The sequence below is a fragment of the Engraulis encrasicolus genome, chromosome 19, assembly GCF_034702125.1.
Source record: "Engraulis encrasicolus isolate BLACKSEA-1 chromosome 19, IST_EnEncr_1.0, whole genome shotgun sequence".
In the NCBI taxonomy this organism is placed as follows: domain Eukaryota; kingdom Metazoa; phylum Chordata; class Actinopteri; order Clupeiformes; family Engraulidae; genus Engraulis; species Engraulis encrasicolus.
In genome coordinates this window covers 1893305-1918687 of record NC_085875.1, presented here as the reverse complement: position 1 = coordinate 1918687, position 25383 = coordinate 1893305, and the positions used below count along the sequence as shown (strand labels likewise).

Below are 25383 nucleotides of genomic sequence, written 5' to 3'. Positions count from 1 at the left end.
GGGCCTGTGACATCCGATTTTGGGTTTTTCCCCCCAAGGAAATGATTTCGTCTATCCAATAAGCAATACATTTTAAGCCCTCACCAACGTTATATTGTAAATTGTCATGAATTTGAATAACATAGGAAAGGCGAGTAATGCTGTTGCTTGGGGGGGGGGTCAGACGCATCCAGACCCTCCAAAGGGGGGGAATGATGGGAAAAGTTTGAGAACCACTGGTGTAGACTGATGGCCATCTACTGCACTCCACTTCATGACTCCCAAGGCCTCTTATTGGCTCTGAACTGCTACCTACACTGTAGTGTGCTGTAGTGCACTGCACTCAGGGCCGGATTAAGATAGCCTGGGGCCCCTGGGCTACATGTTGCTCTGGGGCCCCCCCGGAAGGAAAATATTGCGACAAATTTACATAGACAGACAGTGTCATAATTACGAGCTAGGAAGTAAGGATAACATGTCTACCAACTGTATTGAACACAACAGATACAGTTTCAACATTGCATCTTACCATTGTTTCGGCAACTTTTTCCACTTTTGGACAATCAGGGGCCCCCTGGCAGGTGGGGGCCCTAGGCTTAAGCCATATCTAGCCTGTGGTGGGGGCCCCTGGCAGGTGGGGGCCCCTAGGCTTAAGCCATATCTAGCCTGTGGTGGGGGCCCCTGGCAGGTGGGGGCCCCTAGGCTTAAGCCATATCTAGCCTGTGGTGGGGGCCCCTGGCAGGTGGGGGCCCCTAGGCTGCAGCCATATCTAGCCTGTGCATTAATCCGGGCCTGACTGCACTGCACTGCATGATGAAATTACACAGCAACACATGAAAAGGTGTCGGGGTGAAAAACACTGTCTACTGTGAGGCAATGACGCATAGCAGGAGGAGGAGAAACAAACAAAGAGACTAAAGTTACTTAGATTGCTGTCCATTGCTCAACCCCAAATGGATTACTCTGCTAACAGCAAACAGATAAAGACGACTCATCATCAGAGTGAATCATCGGTATGCAGATATGGCATGCGGCTTGGCTTTGGCACAGTAGAGCTGAACACACACACACAAGCACGCACGCACACACACACACACACACACACACACACATACACACACACACACACCCACACACACACACACACACACACCACACACACACACACACACACACACACACACACACACACACACAGACACACACACACACACAGACACACACACACACACACACACACCCACACACACACACACACACAGACACACACACACACACACACACACACAGACACACACACACACACACACACACACACACACACACACACACACACACACACACACACACACACACACACACACACACACACACACACCCACACACACACACACACACACACAGACACACACACACACACACACACACACACCCCCCACACACACACACACACACACACACAGACACACGCACACACACACACACACACACACACACACACACACACACACACATACCTACACACACACACACACACACACACCGTACGTATACAAACACACACACAGACACACACACACAGACACACACACACACACATACACACACACACGCACACACACACACACACACACACACACACACACACACACACACACACACACACTGTCTGTCTCCATGCGGTGGGATGGGAGTTGATGGGGCCTGTATCAGCACGGGATGCTGTGTGTGTGTGTGTGTGTGTGTGTGTGTGTGTGTGTGTGTGTGTGTGTGTGTGTGTGTGTGTGTGTGTGTGTGTGTGTGCCAGCGCGCGATGACAGGGGACGAGACATGGTGTCATGGTGGTGATTGTAGCGGAGCGTCTACAGTCAGACGGTAGTTAAATCACACAGGAGAGGAGAGAGCAGAGACACTGCCAGATGAGACTGGTGATTTCCAGCCCAAAAAATGCTCAAAATCCGCCTGGAAGTACTAAATCCAGCCCAATTTGAACTAATTTCTGTTCATTTCTATGGCCATAAATTGGCAGAAAAACGTGCCAAAATGCTCTTTTTTTACCTCCAGACGGCCATCCCAAGCAGCCCACTTGGGCAGGAAACCGCCCAATCTGGCAACACTGCAGACTAGAGAGGCTGCAGCTGCTGCTGCCAAACAAACGCTGCAGTGTCTGTCTGAACGCCTGTGTGTGTGTGTGTGTGTGTGTGTGTGTGTGTGTGTGTGTGTGTGTGTGTGTGTGTGTGTGTGTGTGTGTGTGTGTGTGTGTGTGTGTGTGTGTGTGTGTGTGTGTGTGTGTGTGTGTGAATGCCTGTGTGTGTGTGTGTGTGTGTGTGTGTGTGTGTGTGTGTGTGTGTGTGTGTGTGTGTGTGTGTGTGTGTGTGTGTGTGTGTGTGTGTGTGTGTGTGTGTGTGGGCGCAGGTCACGATTCTACTTCCTTATAGCGTCTACTGGACGCTGAATGACCTAAGGTTCTCTATGGTCTTTTGAGAATGTGTGTGTGTGTGTGTGTGTGTGTGTGTGTGTGTGTGTGTGTGTGTGTGTGTGTGTGTGTGTGTGTGTGTGTGCGTGCGTGCGTGCGTGCGTGCGTGCGTGCGTGTGTGTGTGTGTGTGAAGAGAGAGAGAGCATGCATGCATATCTGTGTGTGTGTGAGGATGTGCTAGAAACAATGGAATCAGTATTTTCAGATTCCCAGCTATATTTTTAGATTCATAGCTACGTTTATTTTTAACTAGAGATGAACCGGATCCTGATTTTTAGGATCCTGCCGGATACCGCATCCACTGCTTAAGATCCTGCCGGATCCGGAACCGGATACCGGATCCTACGAAAGGGTTGAAACACATAGCCTACTCGCACACGTGGGCCCTTTTTATTACGTTGGCTGAAACTATTTTTTAGACTCATTGGCTTACTGCCACACTGCCTTCAACGGCCGCTTTACGTAAAAAGTGGAGATGCCCCAGATCCTGATTTTTAGGTAACTGCCGGATACCGGATCCACTGCTTAAGATCCTGCCGGATCCGGATAGTCTGAAAAACCCTATTATCCTGCCGGATCCGGAACCGGATCTTGGATCCTGTACATCTCTATTTTTTACATGATGACATAACACATAGCCTACTGTCCTTTCAGCTGTTACTCTGTACCCTTGAGTTGCTTTGTCACTGTACTCACTTCCATACATTACATTTTTACTTTGTACATTACATTACATTACACTTAGCTAACGCTTGTATCCAAAGCAACTTACAGTTATTGAGGTTCAGGGTATTGGTTACAAGCCCTGGAGCAGTGTGAGGTTAGGTGCCTTGCTCAAGGGGACTTCAGCCATGAATGAAGTTTATGGTAAGGGTGGGATTTGAACCGGCAACCCTCTGATCTAAAGGCCAGCGCTAACCACTGAGCCATGACTCCATACACAGAGACCTGCTACATACCTGTAGTAGCTGCTACATAGCTGACGTCGTTTGACACAGCTCATGAACCAATTTGGATAACCCAAATTAAATATTATCGGGTAATAACAAATGTGCCCAGTTTCAATATAGATGTTATTGTTACACGATCCTTGTCTCTCACAATGTCTGACATGTCTGAAAATGTGAGAAATGTGCCAAGTCATGCCACATACATATAACAAACAGCACATGTGGTAGAGTATGGTGCATACGGCATAACAAAACACTGTATATAATGAAAGCATACATACGTACCATAGCAAACAACCTCCTAACAAATCCCTCTCAGCAGATTTGATTGTTTTTGTAACCTGCGCGTGACACGGTGAGAGCAGGCCCATACATCGTGTAGCCAGAGCTCTGTAGAATAGAGCAGTGGTTCCCAACCTGTGGGCCGGGGCCCACTGGTGGGCCCTGAAGGTATTCCAAGTGGGCCTTGAAATCATTTTCTAAAAATAATAATCATATTTTGGTGTGTGCTACTGTTGATTTATTTGAGTTTTATTCTTAATTGGGTCAGAGTTGGGCCCTGAACATTTTTGACAATTTCGAGTGGGCCCCAAGTTGAAAAAGGTTGGGAACCCCTGGAATAGAGCATGTTTTTCTTGTCCCATAGTCCGCCCCTCCTGTCACGCACAGCACACAGTTGTCAGAGCTTCGCTAAATCACAGGGTGTCAGAGGCAGTAATATGTGGCTAATTTTCCGAGCGTTTAGATTTACATGCCTTTTAAAATATATAATGCAAAGCCATAAATCATGTGACCGAGCTAGTCAGAAGCTCTGGTGAGCTGCAATACATCACACATTTGGATCCTGGTGCCGTGGTTTACTTAGGGGTACCCTGTTCCCCATAGCTGGACTGGCCATTGGGCACACAGGGCATTTGCCCAGTGGACTGATGATGATTTTGGCCTGGTCCTCTCCCCTCAATGTGGTGGATATTATTACATTACATTTCACTTAACTGACGCTTTCGTGTATCCAAAGCGACTTACAGTTATTATTTTTTTTTCAGGGTATTGGTTATAGTCCCTGGAGCAATATGGGGTTAGGTGCCTTGTTCAAGGGCACTTCAGCCATGGATGGAGATGTAGGGAGAGGTCAGCGGGGATTCGAACCTGCAACCCCTTGATTGAAAGACCAACTCTCTAACCACTAGGCCACGGCTGCCCCTGATGGTATCAGTCCTCATGCCGCTACAGCTGACCTCTCCAAGTCAGATGTAAATATGAAGTCATTTTGGCTGTTGTGGTCAAAATAACTCATAATAGAAGACTAAAAATGTGGTCACAGGTTTCATTGTCTCTCTCAATGCCTGGCGGACTGGTCTTGGCTGAAAATGCCTGGTCAGATTTTTTTGTCACAGGCCAGCCCTGCCGTTCCCCCTGTTCAGGGTGTAATTAAGTGCTTCAAGTTAAGTGCTTTGGAGTTGCGCAGGCACACATAGTTTCCCCTACTGTACTGTCTGTACACGCTCGCATCATCATGCCCACTGCAATGCACTCAAACGTGGAAATAGAGAAGTAATGTAATGCGATTCATTTAACAGAGTGGACATTTTTGATCACACCCTGGTTTAATTTGGTTCCCGAGAAGTGGCTAAGGAATATCATTAAAGTCGCAGAAACATATAAAAGAGAGGAAAAAAAGGAAATGACAGTGTTCTGAGGGAATGGAGAATAGACAGGAAGTGAATGACAGCATTTCACCAATGGGCGAATGAGAGAGAAGGAAAGCGAAGCAGTAGCGAAGTAGCATTAGAGCGGGGGCATGACCTCTCGTTGTCATGGCAACAGCATGCACTGTATGTAATGTATCCCTCTGTTTAGGGTTCTGATGTCACCATGACATCACCATGACGTCACTATGACATCACCACATGAGTAGTACACAGTGAAGGGGTTGGTTTCTTATGATACTGGACTTGAAGTGAGGTGTGGGAAAATGGGAAGAGTCTGTGTGTGTATGTGTATGTGTGTGTGTGTGTGTGTGTGTAAGAGTAAGAAGAGTAAGAGTAATTTATTTGTCACATACAACCGTAACCTTGTGGGCTAGCTTGCAGTGAAATGGCTGTTCTGGTTAACTCCATAGTGCAGAAAGACTAACAAACAAACAAATAGAGTAGGGTAATTGTCCGGTCCATAGCTGGGAAGGTGGAATCCTGTGTGGAGGCGTAGATCAACGCAGACAGTAACGACCGTAGACAGCCGCAGTCTCCTGGAGGGGGGAAGCGCTCTTCCGGGTTGGATGAGTTGCGCTCGCAGGGTGACAAAAACGGCATCCTCGCACTTGCCGTTCACCAAGATGTACAAAAGTCCCGCAAATATCCTCTGACATGGGAAAGAAGTGCCGTCGGATCCATTTATTGCTCCAACGACTCCCGGCCGTGTGTGTATGTGTGTGTGTGTGTGTGTGTGTGTGTGTGTGTGTATGTGTGTGTATGTGTATGTGTATGTGTATGTGTATGTGTATGTGTATGTGTATGTTTATGCTCTTGATGAGGACATGCTTAAGTCATAGAGTTCATGACTTCTAGAAATATCAATAAACTTCACAAAAACTGGTAAAAAATATATTCAAAATGTGTTTTTCTAATAAACTTCCTGGTTTGATGTTACTCATCTTTTCCGTGATACTTGAACATGTAGCCTACAATGAATGAATGAGACTTATTTTTATTATGATGATTTGATTATGATTTGATTATGATTATTATGATGTGATTATTATTCCTCCACCAGAACAGAAATCAAATGTGTCCTTTTTTTTTTAGCTGTTTGGCCTTTAAGCAATGAGTGTTACTGCCATAACCAGAGATTCTTTAAGTATATAGAGATATGCCAATGTAATAGGTTGCTATGGGCACCTAACATGACCAGGTTCCGGTCTGCTTAAAGGGGCGTGTCATAATGCTCCTAGAATGAATAGAACAGTCCTTAGGTCTGCCTAGGTCTGCCTAAAGGGGGATCCCCCCCCCCTCCCCCTTGCAATAATAGAACCCGGAAACAATGGGCCAATGGAACCTCTCTCTCACTACTCTCTCTGGCTATAACTTGGGTTGTGCACAGAACATTTTCATTGAAGTCATCCTCGTGGCATCTAGCACTGTCTCCTCTTGTGGTTTAAAAGGAGCTCACCATCTGTGTCTGGTGTAAAAGGGACTCACCGTCTGTCTCTTGTGGTTTAAAAAGGAGCTCACCATCTGTCTCTGGTGTAAAAAGACTCTCCATCTAGCACTGACTCTGGTGTAAATGGAACTCACCATCTAGCACTGACTCTGGTGTAAAAGGAGCACTGTCTCTGGTGTAAAAGGGACTCTCCATCTAGCACTGACTCTGGTGTAAATGGAACTCACCATCTAGCACTGACTCTGGTGTAAAAGGAGCACTGTCTCTGGTGTAAAAGGAGCTCACCGTCTAGCACTGACTCTGGTGTAAAAGGGACTCACCGTCTAGCATAGCCTAGAAATCTAGACGCCGTACAGCATAAAGCTGTACCAGGGTCTAGGAGGGCTGGGCGGCAGTGTGGGCGGGATAAACGGTTGCTTCAGCACTCAACGCCACGCAATTGGATGGCAAACAACCAATCCCCACACACTTCTGTGTAACGTCACAGCTGTCTTGTGAAGCGGCAACTCCGAGCCGTCGTAGCAGTGAATGCGTGTGATCACCACAGCCACAAACAAGTTTCCTAATAAATCGTGTTTTCACTTACATAGTTCAAAAATGCCTTCGATCAACCAGCGAAATGTTGAGCAATTTGGGGCTTGTTAAATGGTTATATTTATGATTGTTGTCAACATGGCATGTTCGGTGTTAGCTAGCTAGCTGTATACCCATAACTAATACACAGATGGATACCTAGCTCTGTAATTGACGACAGATTGGCTAGCCGCTAGCTCAGTAGACTAGGTGTCATTCCCATCTATTTAGTAAGCGACTTACAGACTTTCAAAGCTCCCAAATGTCTCGTTTTTAATGACATGGATCTTATTAGAATTTGGGGCAGGCATATAATACAAGGCTGGATACCTAGCTCTGTGTTATTGGCGACAGGTTAGCTAGCCAGCGAGGGCCCCTTTGTAGGTGGAGCGGCAACTTCGAGCTGTCGTAGCAGTGAATGCGTGTGATGACCACAGCCACAAACAAGTGTCCTAATAAATCGTGTTTTCACTTATACAGTTCAAAAATGCCTCGTTTTCAACCACATGGCCCTCCTTGATCAACCAGCGAAATGTTGAGCCATTTGGGGCTTGTTAAATGGTTATATTTATGATTGTTGTCAACATGGCATGTTCGGTGTTAGCTAGCTAGCTGTATACCCATAACTAATACACGGCTGGATACCTAGCTCTGTGTAATTGACGACAGATTGGCTAGCCGCTAGCTCGGTAGACTAGGTGTCATTCCCATCTATTTAGTAAGCGACTTACAGACTTTCAAAGCTCCCAAATGTCTCGTTTTTAATGACATGGATCTTACTAGAATTTGGGGCAGGCATATAATACAAGGCTGGATACTCTGTGTTATTGACGACAGGTTAGCTAGCCACTAGCTTGGTAGACTATGTCATTCCCATCTATTTAGTAAGCTACTCAAAGACTTTCAAAGCTCCCAAATGTCTCGTTTTTAATGGCATGTGTCTTATTAGAAATTGGGGCAGCAATTTCATTCTACACCTACAGTAGTGGTCTGATAATAGCGTGTGACTATCTGGTTCTGTAAAATGCTCAACTTAGCTCACCGAGCTAGTTTAAAACATCGAATGATCAAATGGTAATGTGTTGTGATCTATTTGTGTCCGATAAGTTCATGGTGTATTATTACATCAATCCATGTCAGACACGAAATGTATTATCATCCAGGCTTTTTAAATTAAGTGAACACTTTCGTGCTGTACGTAGCACGGATGGACACCATGCTTCTTCTTAGAAAGTTTCCTGTTTACTAAGTAGCCCGGCCCCCCTCGCGATTTGATTGGCCCTGTCATCGGATAACTTTCAGCCTCGCAAAACGACCGGGGTCCGCTCGACTGCCCCCGGGAGCAAATTAAATTTGCGTTCGCTAGGGGTGTCTAGATTTCTAGGCTACGTCTAGCACCGACTCTGGTGTAAAAGGAGCTCACCATCTAGCACTGACTCTGGTGTAAAAGGAGCTCACCATCTAGCACTGACTCTGGTGTAAAAGGAGCTCACCATCTAGCACTGACTCTGGTGTAAAAGGAGCTCACTGTCTCTGGTGTAAAAGGAGCTCACTGTGTCTGGTGTAAAAGGAACTCACTGTCTCTGGTGTAAAAGGAGCTCACCATCTAGCACTGACTCTGGTGTAAAAGGAGCTCACCATCTAGCACTGACTCTGGTGTAAAAGGAGCTCACCATCTAGCACTGTGTCTGGTGTAAAAGGGACTCACTGTCTCTGGTGTAAAAGGAGCTCACCGTCTAGCACTGACTCCTCTTGTGGTTTAAAAAGGAGCTCACCATCTGTCTCTGGTGTAAAAGGGACTCACCATTTAGCACTGTCTCTGGTGTAAAAAGACTCTCCATCTAGCACTGACTCTGGTGTAAATGGAACTCACCATCTAGCACTGACTCTGGTGTAAAAGGAACTCACCATCTAGCACTGACTCTGGTGTAAAAGGAACTCACCATCTAGCACTGACTCTGGTGTAAAAGGGACTGGTTTGATGTTACTCATCTTTTCCGTGATACTTGAACATGTAGCCTACAATGAATGAATGAGACTTATTTGTATTATTATGATTTGATTATGATTTGATTATGATTATTATGATGTGATTATTATTCCTCCACCTGAACAGAAATCAAATGTGTCCTTTTTTTAGCCGTTTGGCCTTTAAGCAGTGAGTGTTACTGCTATAACCAGAGATTCTTTAAGTATATAGAGATATGCCAAAGTAATAGGTTGCTATGGGCACCTAACATGACCAGGTTCCAGTCTGCCTAAATGGATGTGTCATAATACTCATAGCATTGAATAGAGCAGTCCTTAGGTCTGCTTAGGTCTGCCTAAAGGGGGATTTCCCTTCCTCCCCCTTGCAATAATAGAACCCGGACACAATGGGTCAATGGAACCTCTCTCTCTACTCTCATTGGCTATAACTTGGGTTGTGCACAAAACATTTTCTTTGAAGTCATGTTCATGGCATCTAGCACTGTCTCCTCTTGTGGTTGAAAAAGAGCTCACCATCTGTCTCTTGTGGTTTAAAAGGAGCTCACCATCTGTCTCTGGTGTAAAAGGGACTCGCCATCTAGCACTGACTCTGGTGTAAAAGGGACTCACCATCTAGCACTGACTCTGGTGGTGTAAAATCAGCTCACCATCTAGCACTGACTCTGGTGTAAAAGGGACTCGCCATTTAGCACTGTCTCTGGTGTAAAAGGGACTCACCATTTAGCACTGTCTCTGGTGTAAAAAGACTCTCCATCTAGCACTGACTCTGGTGTAAATGGAACTCACCATCTAGCACTGACTCTGGTGTAAAAGGGACTCACCATCTAGCACTGACTCTGGTGGTGTGAGGGACTCATCATCTAGCACTGACTCTGGTGGTGTGAGGGACTCATCATTTAGCACTGACTCTGGTGGTGTGAGGGACTCATCATCTAGCACTGACTCTGGTGGTGTGAGGGACTCTCCATCTAGCACTGACTCTGGTGTAAATGGAACTCACCATCTAGCACTGACTCTGGTGTAAAAGGAGCACTGTCTCTGGTGTAAAAGGAGCTCACCGTCTAGCACGGTCTCCTCTTGTGGTTTAAAAAGGAGCTCACCATCTGTCTCTGGTGGCGTGAGGGGGACTCGTCATGTTGTCTGGCGTTACTGATGTGGTCTGCGTAATCAGGTCCTCTCTCTCTGCTGAGGCGTTATTATGGTTAACCAGAAAGCCTCTATTTCATTGTAGCTGACAGAACATAGACCGTCCGCCTCCCTCACACGTGACTTGAAGGACACAGTAGCTAGTAAAAAACCCAAAAGGATGAATTAGTTTGTTGATTCTGCAACTTGAGTCACTCTCATGTGGCTTTCAAAATATTTGTTTGAGAGACCTCAGAGTGACAGTGAGAGTGACAGTGAGAGTGTGGCCCCCCACAGCCATATATACATATATACAGTACACGTATGTACATGGGGCCCTGGTGACTCAATCACACTTTACCCCCCTGGTGTTGGGGAGGAATTATGATGCTCAATTGACTCAGTTGCCTCCTGCTGGTAAAATGTTGGAATTGCATTTTGCTGTCATCAAATCTACCTCAGTGATGCCCTGTCCTGTTAAAAGAGTTTCAGCAATAGCCCGAGTCGGACGGGACTTTTATTACCTACGGACCCCCGGTAATTCGGAATAACTACGGAGAATGTCTGAGTTCTTAGTCCTGTGCGAATGTGCCATGTCCGCGATTTGAGAGGTAATATAATTCCGCCGCGAATTACCTACTGTATTTCGGCAAAACGTCCTGGGGTAATTTCACATAGGCGCGTCGTCTGCACCCCCTTGTAATGTCTGTGAATTGAGTAAATAACAGACGTTTATTTATCCCGTCCGAATGCTCCCCGAAAAATCACAGAGGTCCGGGGGTAATTGCGAATTACCAGGGGTCCATAGATAATATTTATCCCGTCTGAATCGGGCTATTAATGACAACATTTTGTAGCACAGCTTAGTTGTGCATCAGACAGTGACCTGACCTGTAATGTGTAATGGATGCAGTAGTTTATGCCATGAAATTATAAGCGTGTGTTAATTAATTTCAATATTTATTAATCCTTCATGAATGTAATCTTTTTCTGTGTTTCTGGGTTTTTTTTCCTTCTCTAGATGTGGATGAGTGTTTGAACGAGACGATCTGCGGTGAGCACGGATTCTGTGAGAACACCCAGGGCTCTTACCTCTGCCAATGCTACAGCGGATACACCAACGCCCAAGACTCGCAGGAGTGTGTCGGTATGTAATATCCACTTTCTTTTATCCCTCAAGCTATCAAGGCACTTAACGAGGTGATGTCTTAATCTAGCCATTAGCTTTGGTGTATAGTATATAGTGTATGCAGGTCTGTCTTTCCTGTCTGTTTTGCTTTCGTTTTGTTTTTGTTGTTGTCTGTTGCTTTGTTATACCTGTCTGTGTCTCATGTGCCAGCATGTACTGCAAACAAAATTGCCCCATGGGGACAATGAAGTACTACTACTACTACTACTACTACTATATCTGACCCGCTCTGCTGAAATTACTTGCAGCCGGTCACAACGTTCTATTTTTAACTACTGGCCAATAACTGAGAAAAAAGCGAGGAAAATCGTGGAAAAATCTTTTTTTTTTTTTGATAATTTCAAAGAAGTAAGATTTGAAAAATACGTTCCCAAAGCTTTCATAATCCACATAATTCGGTAAAGTCACAAAAATGGCTTTCTATGTTCAGGTCCCGCTGAAATAGTTTGCCAACCAACTGACTGCACTAAGTGATGATCGGTTGTTTCTTTGCTACAGATAATAAATGCGTGTGCAGAAGCTCTGTGTCAGAATATGGAGGACAGAGTAGGAAAGCTATTTGCACTGTGTTTTATATTACATTACATTACACTTAGCTGACACTTTTTTTAAAATCCAAAGCGAGTTACAGCTATTTAGGTACAGGGTATTGGTTACAGTCCCTGGAGCAATGTGGGGTTAGGTGCCTTGCTCAAGGGCACTTCAGACATGGATAGAGGTGTAGGTAAAGGTAAGGGGTGGGATTTGAACTCACAACCCTTTGATCTTAAGTCTACCTCCATAACTACTAGGCCACGGCTAGCCACTTATATACTAAGCGTTGATCGTTTGTGTCCTCTCTACAGATATAAATGAGTGTGAGACGAGTGTGGACTACTGTGGTGAAGCCCTGTGTGAGAACGTGGAGGGCAGCTTCCTCTGCATCTGTGCCAGCGACAGCCAGGAGTTCGACCCCATCACTAACCAGTGCCACAACATCAGACCCGGCCTCGCTGGTAAGACAGCATTATATTACATTGCATTACATTATATTAACCTCTTACTGTGGATGGGGTCTCCTGCGGGTCTATTCACTATTTGCTGAAAATACTCAACTACATCATAACAACATTGCTATGACAGTACAGAGAGCCTTAAGTAACAGATTAAGACATAGACATTACAATTTTGGTGACAGTAAGGTTATAACATAGGCTCTGCGCTAAGGGGTTAAATTACATTACATTACACTTAGACCTGGCCTAACTGGTAAAACAGCATTGTTACATAACATTACATTACATTACACTTAGACCTGGCCTAGCTGGTAAGACAACATTATATTACATTGCATTACATTATATTATATTACACTTAAGCCTGGTCTAGCCTGGTCTAGATGAGAGATGGGTCCAAAAACACGGGAGAAACCCAGGATTGTTGGCAGCTGTGACAAAGTATTGTCTCTTACTTACATAGCTGCCTGCAGGTAAAGCAGAGCGGACAACCAAATAACCAGCCCTTTGTTGTTTAACAAAAAAACAACAAATTCTCTGTTTATTGTTTCACGAAATACCAACAAATGCTCCTTGTATTGTTTTTTTCACTGAACGATCCCTTTAGAAACAGAGACCATAGGCGTCCCCTTTGCCTCAGCGTCGCCCCCCGATGGCAAGGAGAGGAAGGACTGCTACTACAACCTGGAGGATGCCAGCGTGTGCCAGAACGTGCTGTCGCGTAACGCCACCCGAGAGGAGTGCTGCTGCACGGTGGGCGCCGGCTGGGGGGAGAGCTGCCATCAGGTCCAGCCCTGTCCTCCTACTGGCAGAGGTCAGTACTGCACCTCACAGGAAACAAACCCCATTTCTACTCTGGACACTGCAGTGGGGTGTACAAAGAAGCTGGTTCAGTAGTAAAGCAGGTTACGATAACCTTGTGGTAGAGGGAAATCACCTAATAGAAGAGCATGTGTAACGGAGGCTAACTAGCACAGAGTTGGCGTGGAATGTTGGTAAACCTCCCTCCGATAGTCTCATACAGTCTCGTGCCGTTGGGCCGAGAGACTAATCTCTTGGCCCAGCGGTATCGTACTGTGTCTCCCATTGCCGGACCGTTGTAGTTGACGAGGTCGCACCTTCGATCCTCGAGGGGGGTGAACAGGTGCAAGATGACCTCCGTCACATATGGAGTCCTGATTTTCCTAACTAAATGATGCCTGCTGCAGGTATATCTATTAGCAGGTTAAGACTTCCTGTTAGGACTACCCTGGTTGATCACTTAACCAAAATAGCTGGGTAGGTAGGAGACATGCTAAAAGCAGTACATTGAGGACAGAGGTCAGTACTGCACCTCACAGGAAACAAACCCTTTCTACTCTGGACACTGCAGTGGGGTAGGGCATTAAAGAGCCTTTGGGAGGTGTTGGGGAGGATACAGGTGGGGAGAGCTGCCATCAGGTCCAGCCATGCCCCCCTACTGGCAGAGGTAAGTACTGCACCCAGGGTCACTGGCAGCTTTGGCTGGGCCTGGGACAAAGCGCACCCTACTCAATACATACAATGTAATGAAGACCCAATTCACTCCTCACAGGAAACAAACCCCTTTCTACTTAAGACCAGTTGTATAAAGTAGAAGTAGAGCTTAAAGTACTCTTACAAATGTGGTATAATATTATAATATAATAACACTAGTGGTAATATTACATTGTTTCTACATTTGCAACATTTGCACTGCCAGAGTCAGAGAAAGGCTGGAAGTACAGGAAAAAGGTAAAACTCAATCATTTAACTGAAGGGAAGATATTGATTTCAGACGAGTTTTCTATGTTGATTTTCTATGCCACCGTACAACACACACACTCAGGCCTGATCAGCCTGTGGTGGGCCAACCCTGGAAGAGAGTGTCTTGTGTGAAAACGGCCGAAACACCCAATGATGCAAGGGAATAGGGCTGTACGATTATGGGGGGGAAAAAATCATAATCACGATTATTGATTTTTTAGCAGATTTTTTTGAAAATTATAACAAGATGAAATATAACCAAGAATGAATTATATACGGGATGAGCAAAATAAAATGAATTGTAATAATTATGTAAAGGCAATAGCATGAAACTTCTGGCCAGAAACACCAGCCTGTCAGTATGTTCTGGCTTCAAGGACGCTCTCATAGGTAGGTCACTATTGCCACGATTAAATCACGATTGAAATCACGACTTCAAATTCACAATTTTATCACGATTTTCGATTATTTTCGATTAATTGTGCAGCCCTACCAGGGAACACAACTGATGATGAGTTGTGACGGTGGCGCCACATGGTCATCATCAATGCCAAATCTCACTCCACCATCACTTGAAGGAACATAAACACCTGGTCCTTTAATGAAGTCTGTGCATCACACCCAAACAGTGTCACAACTCTGAATTCCATGGCTCTGATCTCAGTATAACGTTCATGATTCTGGACTGATCTCTGATTTCAGTATCAATATAACGTTCATGATTCTGGCCTGATCTCTGATTTCAGTATCAGTATAACGTGCATGATTCTGGACTGATCTCTGATTGCAATATCAGTATAACGTTCATGATTCTGGCCTGATCTCTGATTTCAGTATCAGTATAACGTGCATGATTCTGGACTGATCTCTGGTTTCAGTATCAGTATAAAGTTGATGATTCTGGACTGATTTCTGATCTCAGTATCAGTATCGGTATAACATTCATGACTCTGGACTGATCTCTGATTTCAATATCAGTATAAAGTTGATGATTCTGGACTGATCTCTGATTTCAATATCAGTATAAAGTCAGATGATTCTGGCCTGATCTCTGTTTCCTCTTCTGTTGCAGCTGAGTATGACCTGCTCTGTCCGAAGGGGAACGGGGTGCTGCCTGTCACCACAGCCCATGGACTCCAGCTCTTCAAAGGTAAACACTGCTCTTTCAGTTATAACATTAATGCTGTGCACACCCATCCAACTGTACGGCACAGGGCAACATTTTAACCCCTTAAGACACGGCTTTACACATTTGTTGTTACCAGTATGGCATTGACCAAGTCGTAGTGCATTACTAAAGGGCCCGTGTTGTGTAGTCTTGTATTACTATGGTAGTTACATTCATTTGACTATTACAGCGTGCCACTGGAGGTACGGTTTGCATTAAGGGGCTACTCCACAATAAGGTCAGAAAAACAGGCACGCAACTGGGATGCTTCTTGATTGATATATCAACAAATATATCAAGAGATATTAGAATAGTCAGGTATCAAGATATCAGAATATTCCAGATAATCCAAGATATCAGAATCTATGTACTTGTACCTTTACTTACTTGTGTTGGGTTGATAAATCCTTTTGTTCTAGACGCGGATGAATGTTCGATGTTTGGGTCGGAGATCTGCAAAAATGGCGTCTGCAACAACCACTTCGCCTCCTACTCCTGCTACTGTCAGAATGGCTATTACTATGACAACCTCCGCCTGGAATGCGTGGGTGAGTATTTTGGCACTTCAGCTTCAATATCAAGTTTTAAAGTAGAAACAACTTTTTTTCATATTTCTGATAAATTGGTGAATTGGAAGTTTTCCCCGTAGTTTACTTTTTAGTAGGGTGAAAACTACTTAGTGTTACTTTAAAAGGGGCTGTCCCCTGGGGTGAGTTTCTCAAAAGAGAAGTTGCTAGCCTGTTAGCAACTTCGGTTGTTGCCAATGGGAAAATTCATTGAAAACAACAAAGTAGCTAATGTACAGTCCCTCCAGGAAATCGTGATGTTGCGATCGCGGCGTTTTTCGCAACTTCAATGAATTCCCGCGAATTCTGCGCGAGAGTGCAACTTTAACCAATCACCGCGATTTCCCGCAACTTTGAACACTTTGAACCAATCCATGTTGTGCTGACTTCACTGACGTCGACAACTTCCTTTCAAAAAGGATAATACAATAAAAAAAATACAATAAAAAAGTAACCTAGCAATCAGTCCCAGCACTTTACTATGCATGTACAAAGTTGTAGGTGAGGGGGAAAAAACTAATAAATAGGCTACGAATGTAGGAAACGCCATGTTCTCATTGCGCGTCTGCTCGCATGGTCATAGGAGGGAAAATGTATGCCTAGTCTGGCATAACCAATAGGCCTACATTTTTAAAATGTGCTAGGCCTACATAAATATATTCATGACAGTCATCTACATTACGCCAATAGGGCTCCAACAAGATGTGTTTTTTTTTTTTCTTTTCTAAAGCGGTCCACCTGCTGGTGTTTGACTTGTGCGCGTACAGAAGGCAACATTTTCCCTCCGAATTGAGATGCGCAAATGTCTTGTCCACAACAAAGGAGTAATTTCCATCCTTCATTGTGAATGCTGCGTGCGTGCCTGGCCAATATAGTAATCTCTTTCGCGCAAATTGGGCTATGGCTGGATACGAGCACTTGGTGACCGTGGTGACCGTGTCGTCAAATCACTTTCGTTTAACCTGGCGCGGTCAAACGGGCAAGGAACACTGAACATGAATAAAACCAGAGCAGACACGTTGGAAAGCTGTGGGACTAAGTTGGAAAACTACTTTCTGTGTCTCCCTCTCCTTCTCTCTTCCTTGCACGATTGACTGTAGCCTATTGTTTGACAGCTGAGACCTCCATTCTGCAGGCGACGTGGTGTTATAACAATCTCGTCGTTTTTTATATTCACAAGAGCACCAAAATTATAATTTCTGAGCATTATTCAGCAAGCACCCTTCACAACAGGAAATCTGTGAAGTCCATCCTCGTTACATTGAATGATGATCATCAGCCGTTAATTTAAAGCCGGCTGACGGCACGAAAGCGACCCCTCCCTCTGCTTTTATTTGTGTTGCCTTTGACAAGCTTGAAAATTAAACGCCGACACAGGCAGGCTATGTGTAGCAGACGACTCACATTAGCCAGGATTTCAGTCACAAGAGTTCCTGTCACCCTCTTCAACTGGATGCAGAGCTCCACAGGTTTTTTCGCTTTTTTTTTTGGGTGGGGGGGTACGCGGATGGACATGCCTAATTCCGCCCGCCTACTTATAAGTGATAATAGTTAATTATGTATCCACTGTTGAAGTCAGGAATGGATATCGACATGTTACGAAATTTGTATGCTTACAATTTGAAATGGTAATGACATTTAAAACAGAGTCAAACGGCCATAAGGGTGTCGTAATGGCAGCATGAAAGAGATGGAACTTTTCACGACGACATTCTGGCTAAAAACTCGCCCTGGCCGCTTTCCTGCTTTGCTTAAGGACCAAAATTATAATATAAAAATGGAAATAATATAAAAACACCAGAGGACTGGAATGTGGCAGTGTCCTTTACTTTCAAGCGTGGAGAAACACATTAAAAATCGCAACAAAAATCGCACCTTTCACTTCATGCCGCAACAAAATCGCAACAACACAGTAAGAAGCTTCGCAACATTTATCGCGATTTTCTGGAAATCCTCGTGCAATATCTGGCAATTCCGACCGCGATTTTTTGAGAAAATGCCCGCGATTTCCTGGTGGGACTGAATGTAGTAAGCAACTTTGGTTTCGAGAAATCCACCCCAGTACTGTATGTACTATGTAGCAATGTGATTTTTAGCGTTGTTCCTCAAGGTGCCTGTTAATGAAGTCCTTACCAAAACAATCATCGTCATTATGTTTGTCATGGTGTGTGTGTGTGTGTGTGTACGTGATGAGGTGTGTGTTTCACAATGTTTGTGTGTGCATGTGTGTGTGTGTGTGTGTGTGTGTGTGTGTGTGTGTGTGTGTGTGTGTGTGTGTGTGTGTGTGTGTGTGTGATGGTGTTTGTGTGTGTCCGTGTGTCCGTGTGTGTGTGTGTGTGTGTGTGTGTGTGTGTGTGTGTGTGTGTGTGTGTGTGTGTGTGCGTGATGTTTGTGTGTCACGGTGTTTATGTCCGTGTGTGTGTGTGTTTATGTGTGTGTGTGATGTGTATGTGCGTGTGTGTGTGTGTGTGCGTGCGTGCGTGTGTGTGTGTGTGTGTGTGTGTGTGTAGACCATGATGAGTGCCAGGAGGAGGGTGTGTGTGTGGGAGGGGTGTGTGTCAACACTGCGGGCTCCTTCAACTGCTTCTGCAGCCCGCCCTTCGTCCTGGACAACACGCGCCGACGCTGCGTATCCGGAAACGCCTCCGACAGTGAGTCGCACACTGTAACCACAACAACAACAACAACAACAACAACATGTGTTTATACAGCACAATATAATAACAACAACAACATGTATTTATACAGCACAATGTCACAACAGCAACAACATGTATTTATACAGCACAATATAATAACAACAACAACAACAACAACATGTGTTTATATAGCACAATATGACTCCAAGTGCTTTCAAATACACATACACAAGCCTACGCTGCCTATCAGGAAACGCCTCCGACAGTGAGTCGCACACTGTAACCATAACAACAACAACAACAACAACAACAACAACAACATGTGCTTATATAGCACAATATCACAACAACAACAGCATGTGTTTGTATAGCACAATATCACAACAACAACAACAACATGTGTTTATATAGCACAATATAAAAACAACAACAACAATATGTATTTATACAGCACAATATAATAACAACAACAACAACAACAACAACAACATGTGTTTATAAAGCACAATATCACAGCTATGCAATTGACTCCAAGTGCTTTCAAATACACAAGCCGACGATGCCTATCAGGAAACTCCTCCGACAGTGAGTCGCACACTGTAACCATAACAACAACAACAACAACAACAACAACAACAACATGTGTTTGAATCAGTGGGGACAGAGGGCAGGGTTGGGACGTGACCCTGGCGGGACTCGAACCTGGGTCCCCAAGGGCATGCAAGCAGTACCATTCTTGATCTGGGGTCCGTTTCTCGAAAGCGTCTTTGTTATCGTCGTTAGCAAAGTCCTTCGTACGAGCGACTCAACTGCATCTTGACAGCGACGCTCACCACTAAATCCAAGGGAATGGTTTTACGTTGTAAAGCCTGGCTCAAACTACACTACTATCGGCCCGATTCTCGGCTGAAAACCCCTTTTACAACAATCAGTGGAACGTTACCCCCCAGGACCATCGCAAGCGATTGTCGGGAAAGATTTCCTCGTCGTGTGCGACATTCTAAGATAGAAATTTCGCAGCTTAAAGAGTCGCCGATCGCAAATTGTAGAAATCAAACAGCGTTTGATATTTGTGACTGGAAATACAACGTCGGGTATTGTCTCGGTGGTTGCAAGCACGGATAAGATTGACAGTTGCTATTCTCTTCTAGTGTGCGTTGCACCCCGACGTCAAAATCGGACACACAATCGCTAGTCGTGTAGTTTGAGCCTGGCTTAAGATGGTCTTAAGACGGTTAGCAACGATAAGAATTGAGAAACGGAACCCTGATCTTTGCCCCAGTCTTCTCCGCGTGGGTCCCCATGGGCATGCAAGCCCAAATGTGGGGGGCTTGGCTGCTGTCACTGTTATTAGTTCTATTATTGTAATGTCTACACTCTATTTTTATCTTATCTTCTGTTTACATATTCAATGTTAAATGCTGATGTTAAATGTTAAATGTTTATTTGTACTCTATTTATTATTGACCACTTATTGTTGCCAGTCCATCACTGTTATCTGTCATGTCTTGCACTTTATGTCTGTCTGTAAAATGTCTTGTATATGTCTGTCCTGGCATGGTATTGAGAGAAAACTTAATTTCATTTCCCTTGTATGTCTTGTGCATATGAAGAAAGTGACAATAAAAGCTGACTTGACTTGACTTGACTTTAATTCTTGATCTGATCTCTGCCCTCCCCTCCCGCTGCAGCCTTCTCCACGGCGGACGGCCTGGGTCTGGACGATGATGACGTCCACATGGACATCTGCTGGCAGCAGCTGACCGACGATGACATGTGTTCCCACCCTCTGATTGGCTCCCGCACCACCTACACGGAATGCTGCTGTCTCCATGGCATCGCCTGGGGCAAACTCTGTGCCTTCTGCCCGGAAAAATCCTCTCGTCAGTATTTCACTTCGTTGGGATTTTTGTATTATTGTCATTTTTTTTACAGTTTTCTTGACATGACTATATTGCCAATTACTCAGTGTCAAATAAGTCAAATAATATGTCAAAGAAACACTCATTTGTATTATGTAAAGGTGACAAGTCACCTGAACTGGTGACCGTACTCCAGAAAACAGTCACATTTATTTAGCCAGCTGTACTTGTAGTTACAGTAGTGGTTCTCAAAGTGTGGTCCGGGGACCACTGGTGGTCCACGACAGAGCTCAGGTGGTCAGCGGGGGATTTCTACTTTTCCAAGACAAGATGTAGGCTTTATTTGTAACATTATTACAAAGCTAAACATAGCTGTAATGGGAATAAAAAGTAAGTGAGCTGCATCGAAATGAGCAGTGTCAAATTAGCACCCGTCAAATGTCAATTTAGTTGATAGGAGGTCCCTGAACATTTTTGAGGGGACAAAGTGGTCCTCGGTCTGAAAAAGTTTGAGGACCACTGAGTTAGATGTTGACAGTTCACTAGCCTGGGTCAAAAGTATTAACACTCAGTGGCTATCTACACCACTGAATACAGTCAGCAAAAAATGTCTTTCATTGCAGAGAGTGTGTGTGTGTGTGTGTGTGTGTGTGTGTGTGTGTGTGTGTGTGTGTGTGTGTGTGTGTGTGTGCGTGTGCGTGTGCGTGTGTGCGCGTGTGCCTTCGTGCCTGTCCACAGCCTCTTCCAAAGCATTTAGATCTTGTCTCTTGGGTCCAAATGAAAGTAAATCAAACATGTGTATTTGTGTATGCAGATGACTAGTAATTACAGTAGATGTTAACAGTTCACTGCTGTGTCAAAACGTTAATACTCAGTGCATATCTACCCCACTGAACACATTCAACAAAAATATTCTTTCATTGCACTGTATGTGTATCTGAATGTGTGTGTGTGTGTGTGTGTGCGTGTGCGTGTGTGCGTGCGTGTGTGTGTGTGCGCGCGCATGTGTGTGTATTTGTGTGTGCAGATGACTTTGCCACCCTGTGTAACCTGCCGGGTCGAGGCTCCTCAGACAGCCTCCAGGAGGGTCCGTCCTACGAGTACGACCCCGATGACCTTTCACCCCAGGGTCCATACGGGCCGCCCTATTGGAGCAACTACGGCCCGCTAGGAGGAGAGGAGGGCGCCGACACGGAAGGTAGATGTACTTTCTTAATAGTTTTTAAATATTTTTAGGGGGCTTTTTGCCTTTATTTAACCCCTTAAGACACGGCATTATAAATGATCTGTTACTAGAATGGCAATGTATAATGGCAATGTCGTAATGTATTACTAAAGCCCCCGTGCACTGTCATAGTAGTGTAGTTCTATAGTAGTTAACTTTCAATGTCTATTACAGCGTGCCACAGGAGGTACGGCGTGCATTAAGGGGCTACATAATATAGGACAGTGAAGGTAGTGACAGGAAGCGAGTGGTGAGACAGAGACAGGGGTCGGCAAAGGACCTAGGCCAGGAATCGAACCCGGGTCAGCCGCGTAGCAGACGAGTGCTCAACCTTTAGCGCCACGGTATGGCCGTATACGTAGATGTAGTTTTGTCCTCTCAGCTATTAAGGCCCTGAATAGTACAGTACATCATTTCCTACCTCTAGGAGCCGTTCAAGAAGGTAGGTCTGCACACTGCGGAATAAGCTCCAAAAAATAAAGTTTACTACTTCTAGGAGCAGCCATCTTCCATCTCGGCCTATGTATTTATTTATTTTTGTATTACTTATGTAACAGTACAATTCTGCATCCAATAATATTTCTATGCGTGTTCTATTTTTCCATGATATTTCTATTTATTTGTGGTTTGTTATTTATGTCCACAATGTGGTGTTGTATTGTTCTGCTACGGTTGTACTACGGGAGTTATTGGAGCTTATTGATTAGGGTTCCCTTTTGGAATGTTAACGAGGGGGGACCTTTAGAAGGAGGGACTGCCGGAACCGGCGAGTGAGTTTTTACCTCAGGGATTGTTTTGAGATGTAAGTGTTGTGGTCAGCCGAAAATAAAGAATCCACTCGAACTGTTACCCGTGTCTCCTCGCCTCGTCTGAACTGGAGTGTCTCATGGTTGGTAACCAACTTTTAAGGGCTACACTTATTATTTTTTACCTGAAGCATTTGTTTGTTTTGTCAGTGTTTGTTTTGTTATTGTCCTGTCTGTTGTCTTGTGTCACTGTCAATGCATTGTGTGGTGCTGTTGTTGTAAGCCTCTACTTTTTACCTGCCAATAAATCTACCTTCGGTTATCAATAAAGTTACCTTACCTTACCTTACCTTACCTTTTACGCAGGGGCGTATTATGACCCAGAGGGGCCCCAGTCTGTGCCTCTGTTCACGGGCCCCTCCAGTGACTATGGCAACGGTGGAGAGGTGATCCGCCATAGGCCGGCTCCTGTTCCTGTTCCAGTTCCTGTTCCTGTTCCGAGGCCCAGGGAAAACCCCGCCCCCAGGCTCTTGGACGACGTCAGAGGTGAAGCAGCCAATCATGAGAAAGTCGAGTTCTTTAGCACGTTAAGACAAGATAATGACCAAGTCTTAGTGTATTACTAATGGCCCTATTTTGGTCATAGAAGTGTAGCACTATGGTAGTTAACTTTTCAATGACTATCACAGCGTTTCATGGACACCAACTAGCAGAGTTTGCATAGACGTTAGTAAACCTACAGATCACCACAGTTACCTATAGACAACTGGAGGACGTAATGGCATCAGCAACACCTTGTGTAAATCTCCCTGTGACCTTTCTGTCACCTTGCAGGTCGCCATGACAGCTTCGAGGGACTGCAGGCGGAGGAGTGTGGCATCCTGAACGGCTGTGAAAATGGCCGCTGCGTGCGCGTGCGCGAGGGCTACACCTGCGACTGCTTCGACGGCTTTGAACTGGACCTCGACAAGATGGCCTGCATAGGTACTAGGGAGATTTGTTTTCTTTTCTCATCCTGTGTATCCCCATGGGGAAATATGCCCAGTGTTGACCCTTTAAACCTCGCCACTATACCTAAAGTTGTTTTTCCACATACAACCCGGCTCTGCCGTGTCGTGGAAAGATTGTTTCTCATCCTGTGGAAATATGCCCGTTAACCCTTTAAACCTCTCCACTATATCTAAGTGTGTTACCAAAATAGTAATGACTAAGTCTTAATCTGTGATGTCATAGCAATGGTGTGGTTATGATGATGAAGTTCAACTGTTTTTCCAGCAAACAGTGAATTGGATCGCCGGCGATCCAATCTGCATGAAAGATCAAAATTGTTAGAATATAAATACCAAAGATACTGCAGTATGTTGTGATGTACGCTACGTCCTCCACCTACCCTTGCCTATACATTGTAAATGCAAAATTCTATTCTCAATCTGTTTTCTTTTCTTTTCATCCCATTTTATCCTTTTCTACTTGACAGATATAAACGAGTGTGAGGACATTGCTGTGAAGGAGGCGCTGTGCAAGAATGGACTGTGTCTGAACACAGAAGGCTCCTACAAGTGTGACTGTCTGCCAGGATTCAGCGCCACCACCAAACTACATGAGTGCATCCCAGAGCCCCAGAACATCACACCACCTAGTGGAGACGAGAAGTAACTGCAAGTCCAGAACACACCGCCTGGTGGACAAGAGAAGTAACTGCAAGTCCTTACCACCAGAAGCAGCATTCCAAACAGTGAAGGGCAAAATGGATGCATTAGTTACATTCCAGTGCCACATATTTCAAATGACCCCGTTTTACCTGTTCAATCCAACCAGTTGATCATTCAACCAGCCAATCACCTGGCAAAATTGGACAAATTGGTAAAACAAAGTCATTTGGGATATGTGGCACTGGATCGTAACTAAGGACTCCATTTTGCTCTTCATTGATTCCAAATGGCCTTATTTTGCCTTCCTCAAGCTTTCCCCCACCCCCTGTCGTAAGCTTTTGTCCATAAAGCCCCGAACCGCTCTGTGTTAACGTAGAGACATGGACACACGTCGTCATTCATTTCTTGTTGTACATACTATAGCTCACATAAAGAACAGAGGCTTTGTACTCGAATGGAACTGTCTGGCGATAGCTAAGTATACTGTAAGTCCATGACTTACTGTAACCGCACAAATAGACCAGGCGCGATGCGATTCAAGCGACAGAGTGCAGCAGCAAGCGATACGAGCGATTGAAGAGACTAGAGTATGTCCGTACAGGCAGAAGGCAAAGCATTCAAGCATTCCCATTGGCTGTGGTCACTGACCTCTATACAGTCATTGGCTGTCGCGGCTTGTCGCCGAACCGCGTCATAGAAAGTTGAAAGGATTTCAACTTCAAACTGTCGCGCTCGTCGCGCAAATTGCTCTAGTCTCCAGAATTGCTTTTGTCGCGCGACTCAATACAAAGTCAATTACTTCCGTCGCTCGCCTCGCTCTTGTCGCAGTAGGTGTATTTCTGCGGTAGGCTAGCAGACGCAGAGGGAGCGGAGTTGGGACAAGCTAAATGAGGATATTTAAATTATTGAGGACGAACGAATGCTGTGTTAACGCTTCATTTGAGCTTCGTAAAAGATGTTTTGGAAAAAACAGCGATAGAGAGCAACAGTTGCACTATGCAGTAGGATATGTGTAGTGAATGGTCAATGGACTGCATTTAGTTAGACTTCGAGTTTTGGCAAAGGACGCGCTCAACTTCTTGGAAAAAACTAAAGTCTTTGGGTGCGCGATAAAATGTAATAATCCGCACTCACAAACTGCGTCTCATTATTTATTTATATTACCACCATGTCCAAAAAGCAAACGCGTTTCGGCTATCAAGCCTTCATCAGTGCGTGCTACCAGTGGTTTGATAACCGAAACGCGTTTGCTTTTTGGACATGGTGGCAATATAAATAAATAATAAATAATGAGACGCAGTTTGTGAGTGCGGATTTTTCTGCAT

General features: G+C 44.8%; 1 protein-coding gene across 1 annotated transcript in view; it reads left to right on the top strand.

Annotated features, from left to right (window-relative positions):
- The window catches only part of LOC134435145 (latent-transforming growth factor beta-binding protein 2-like), a 182506-nt gene extending 157335 nt beyond the window's left edge, over nucleotides 1-25171 (top strand). Inside the window, exons 30-40 of the mRNA XM_063183998.1 lie at nucleotides 11274-11399; nucleotides 12287-12436; nucleotides 13044-13250; nucleotides 15273-15350; nucleotides 15788-15916; nucleotides 18445-18585; nucleotides 20265-20456; nucleotides 21463-21633; nucleotides 22773-22952; nucleotides 23241-23390; nucleotides 23884-25171. Coding sequence (XP_063040068.1) covers nucleotides 11274-11399; nucleotides 12287-12436; nucleotides 13044-13250; nucleotides 15273-15350; nucleotides 15788-15916; nucleotides 18445-18585; nucleotides 20265-20456; nucleotides 21463-21633; nucleotides 22773-22952; nucleotides 23241-23390; nucleotides 23884-24062 — 1703 coding nt within the window. The 3' untranslated portion in view covers nucleotides 24063-25171. The remainder of the gene's footprint in view (nucleotides 1-11273; nucleotides 11400-12286; nucleotides 12437-13043; nucleotides 13251-15272; nucleotides 15351-15787; nucleotides 15917-18444; nucleotides 18586-20264; nucleotides 20457-21462; nucleotides 21634-22772; nucleotides 22953-23240; nucleotides 23391-23883) is intronic.
- The last annotated feature ends 212 nt before the right edge of the window (nucleotides 25172-25383 follow it).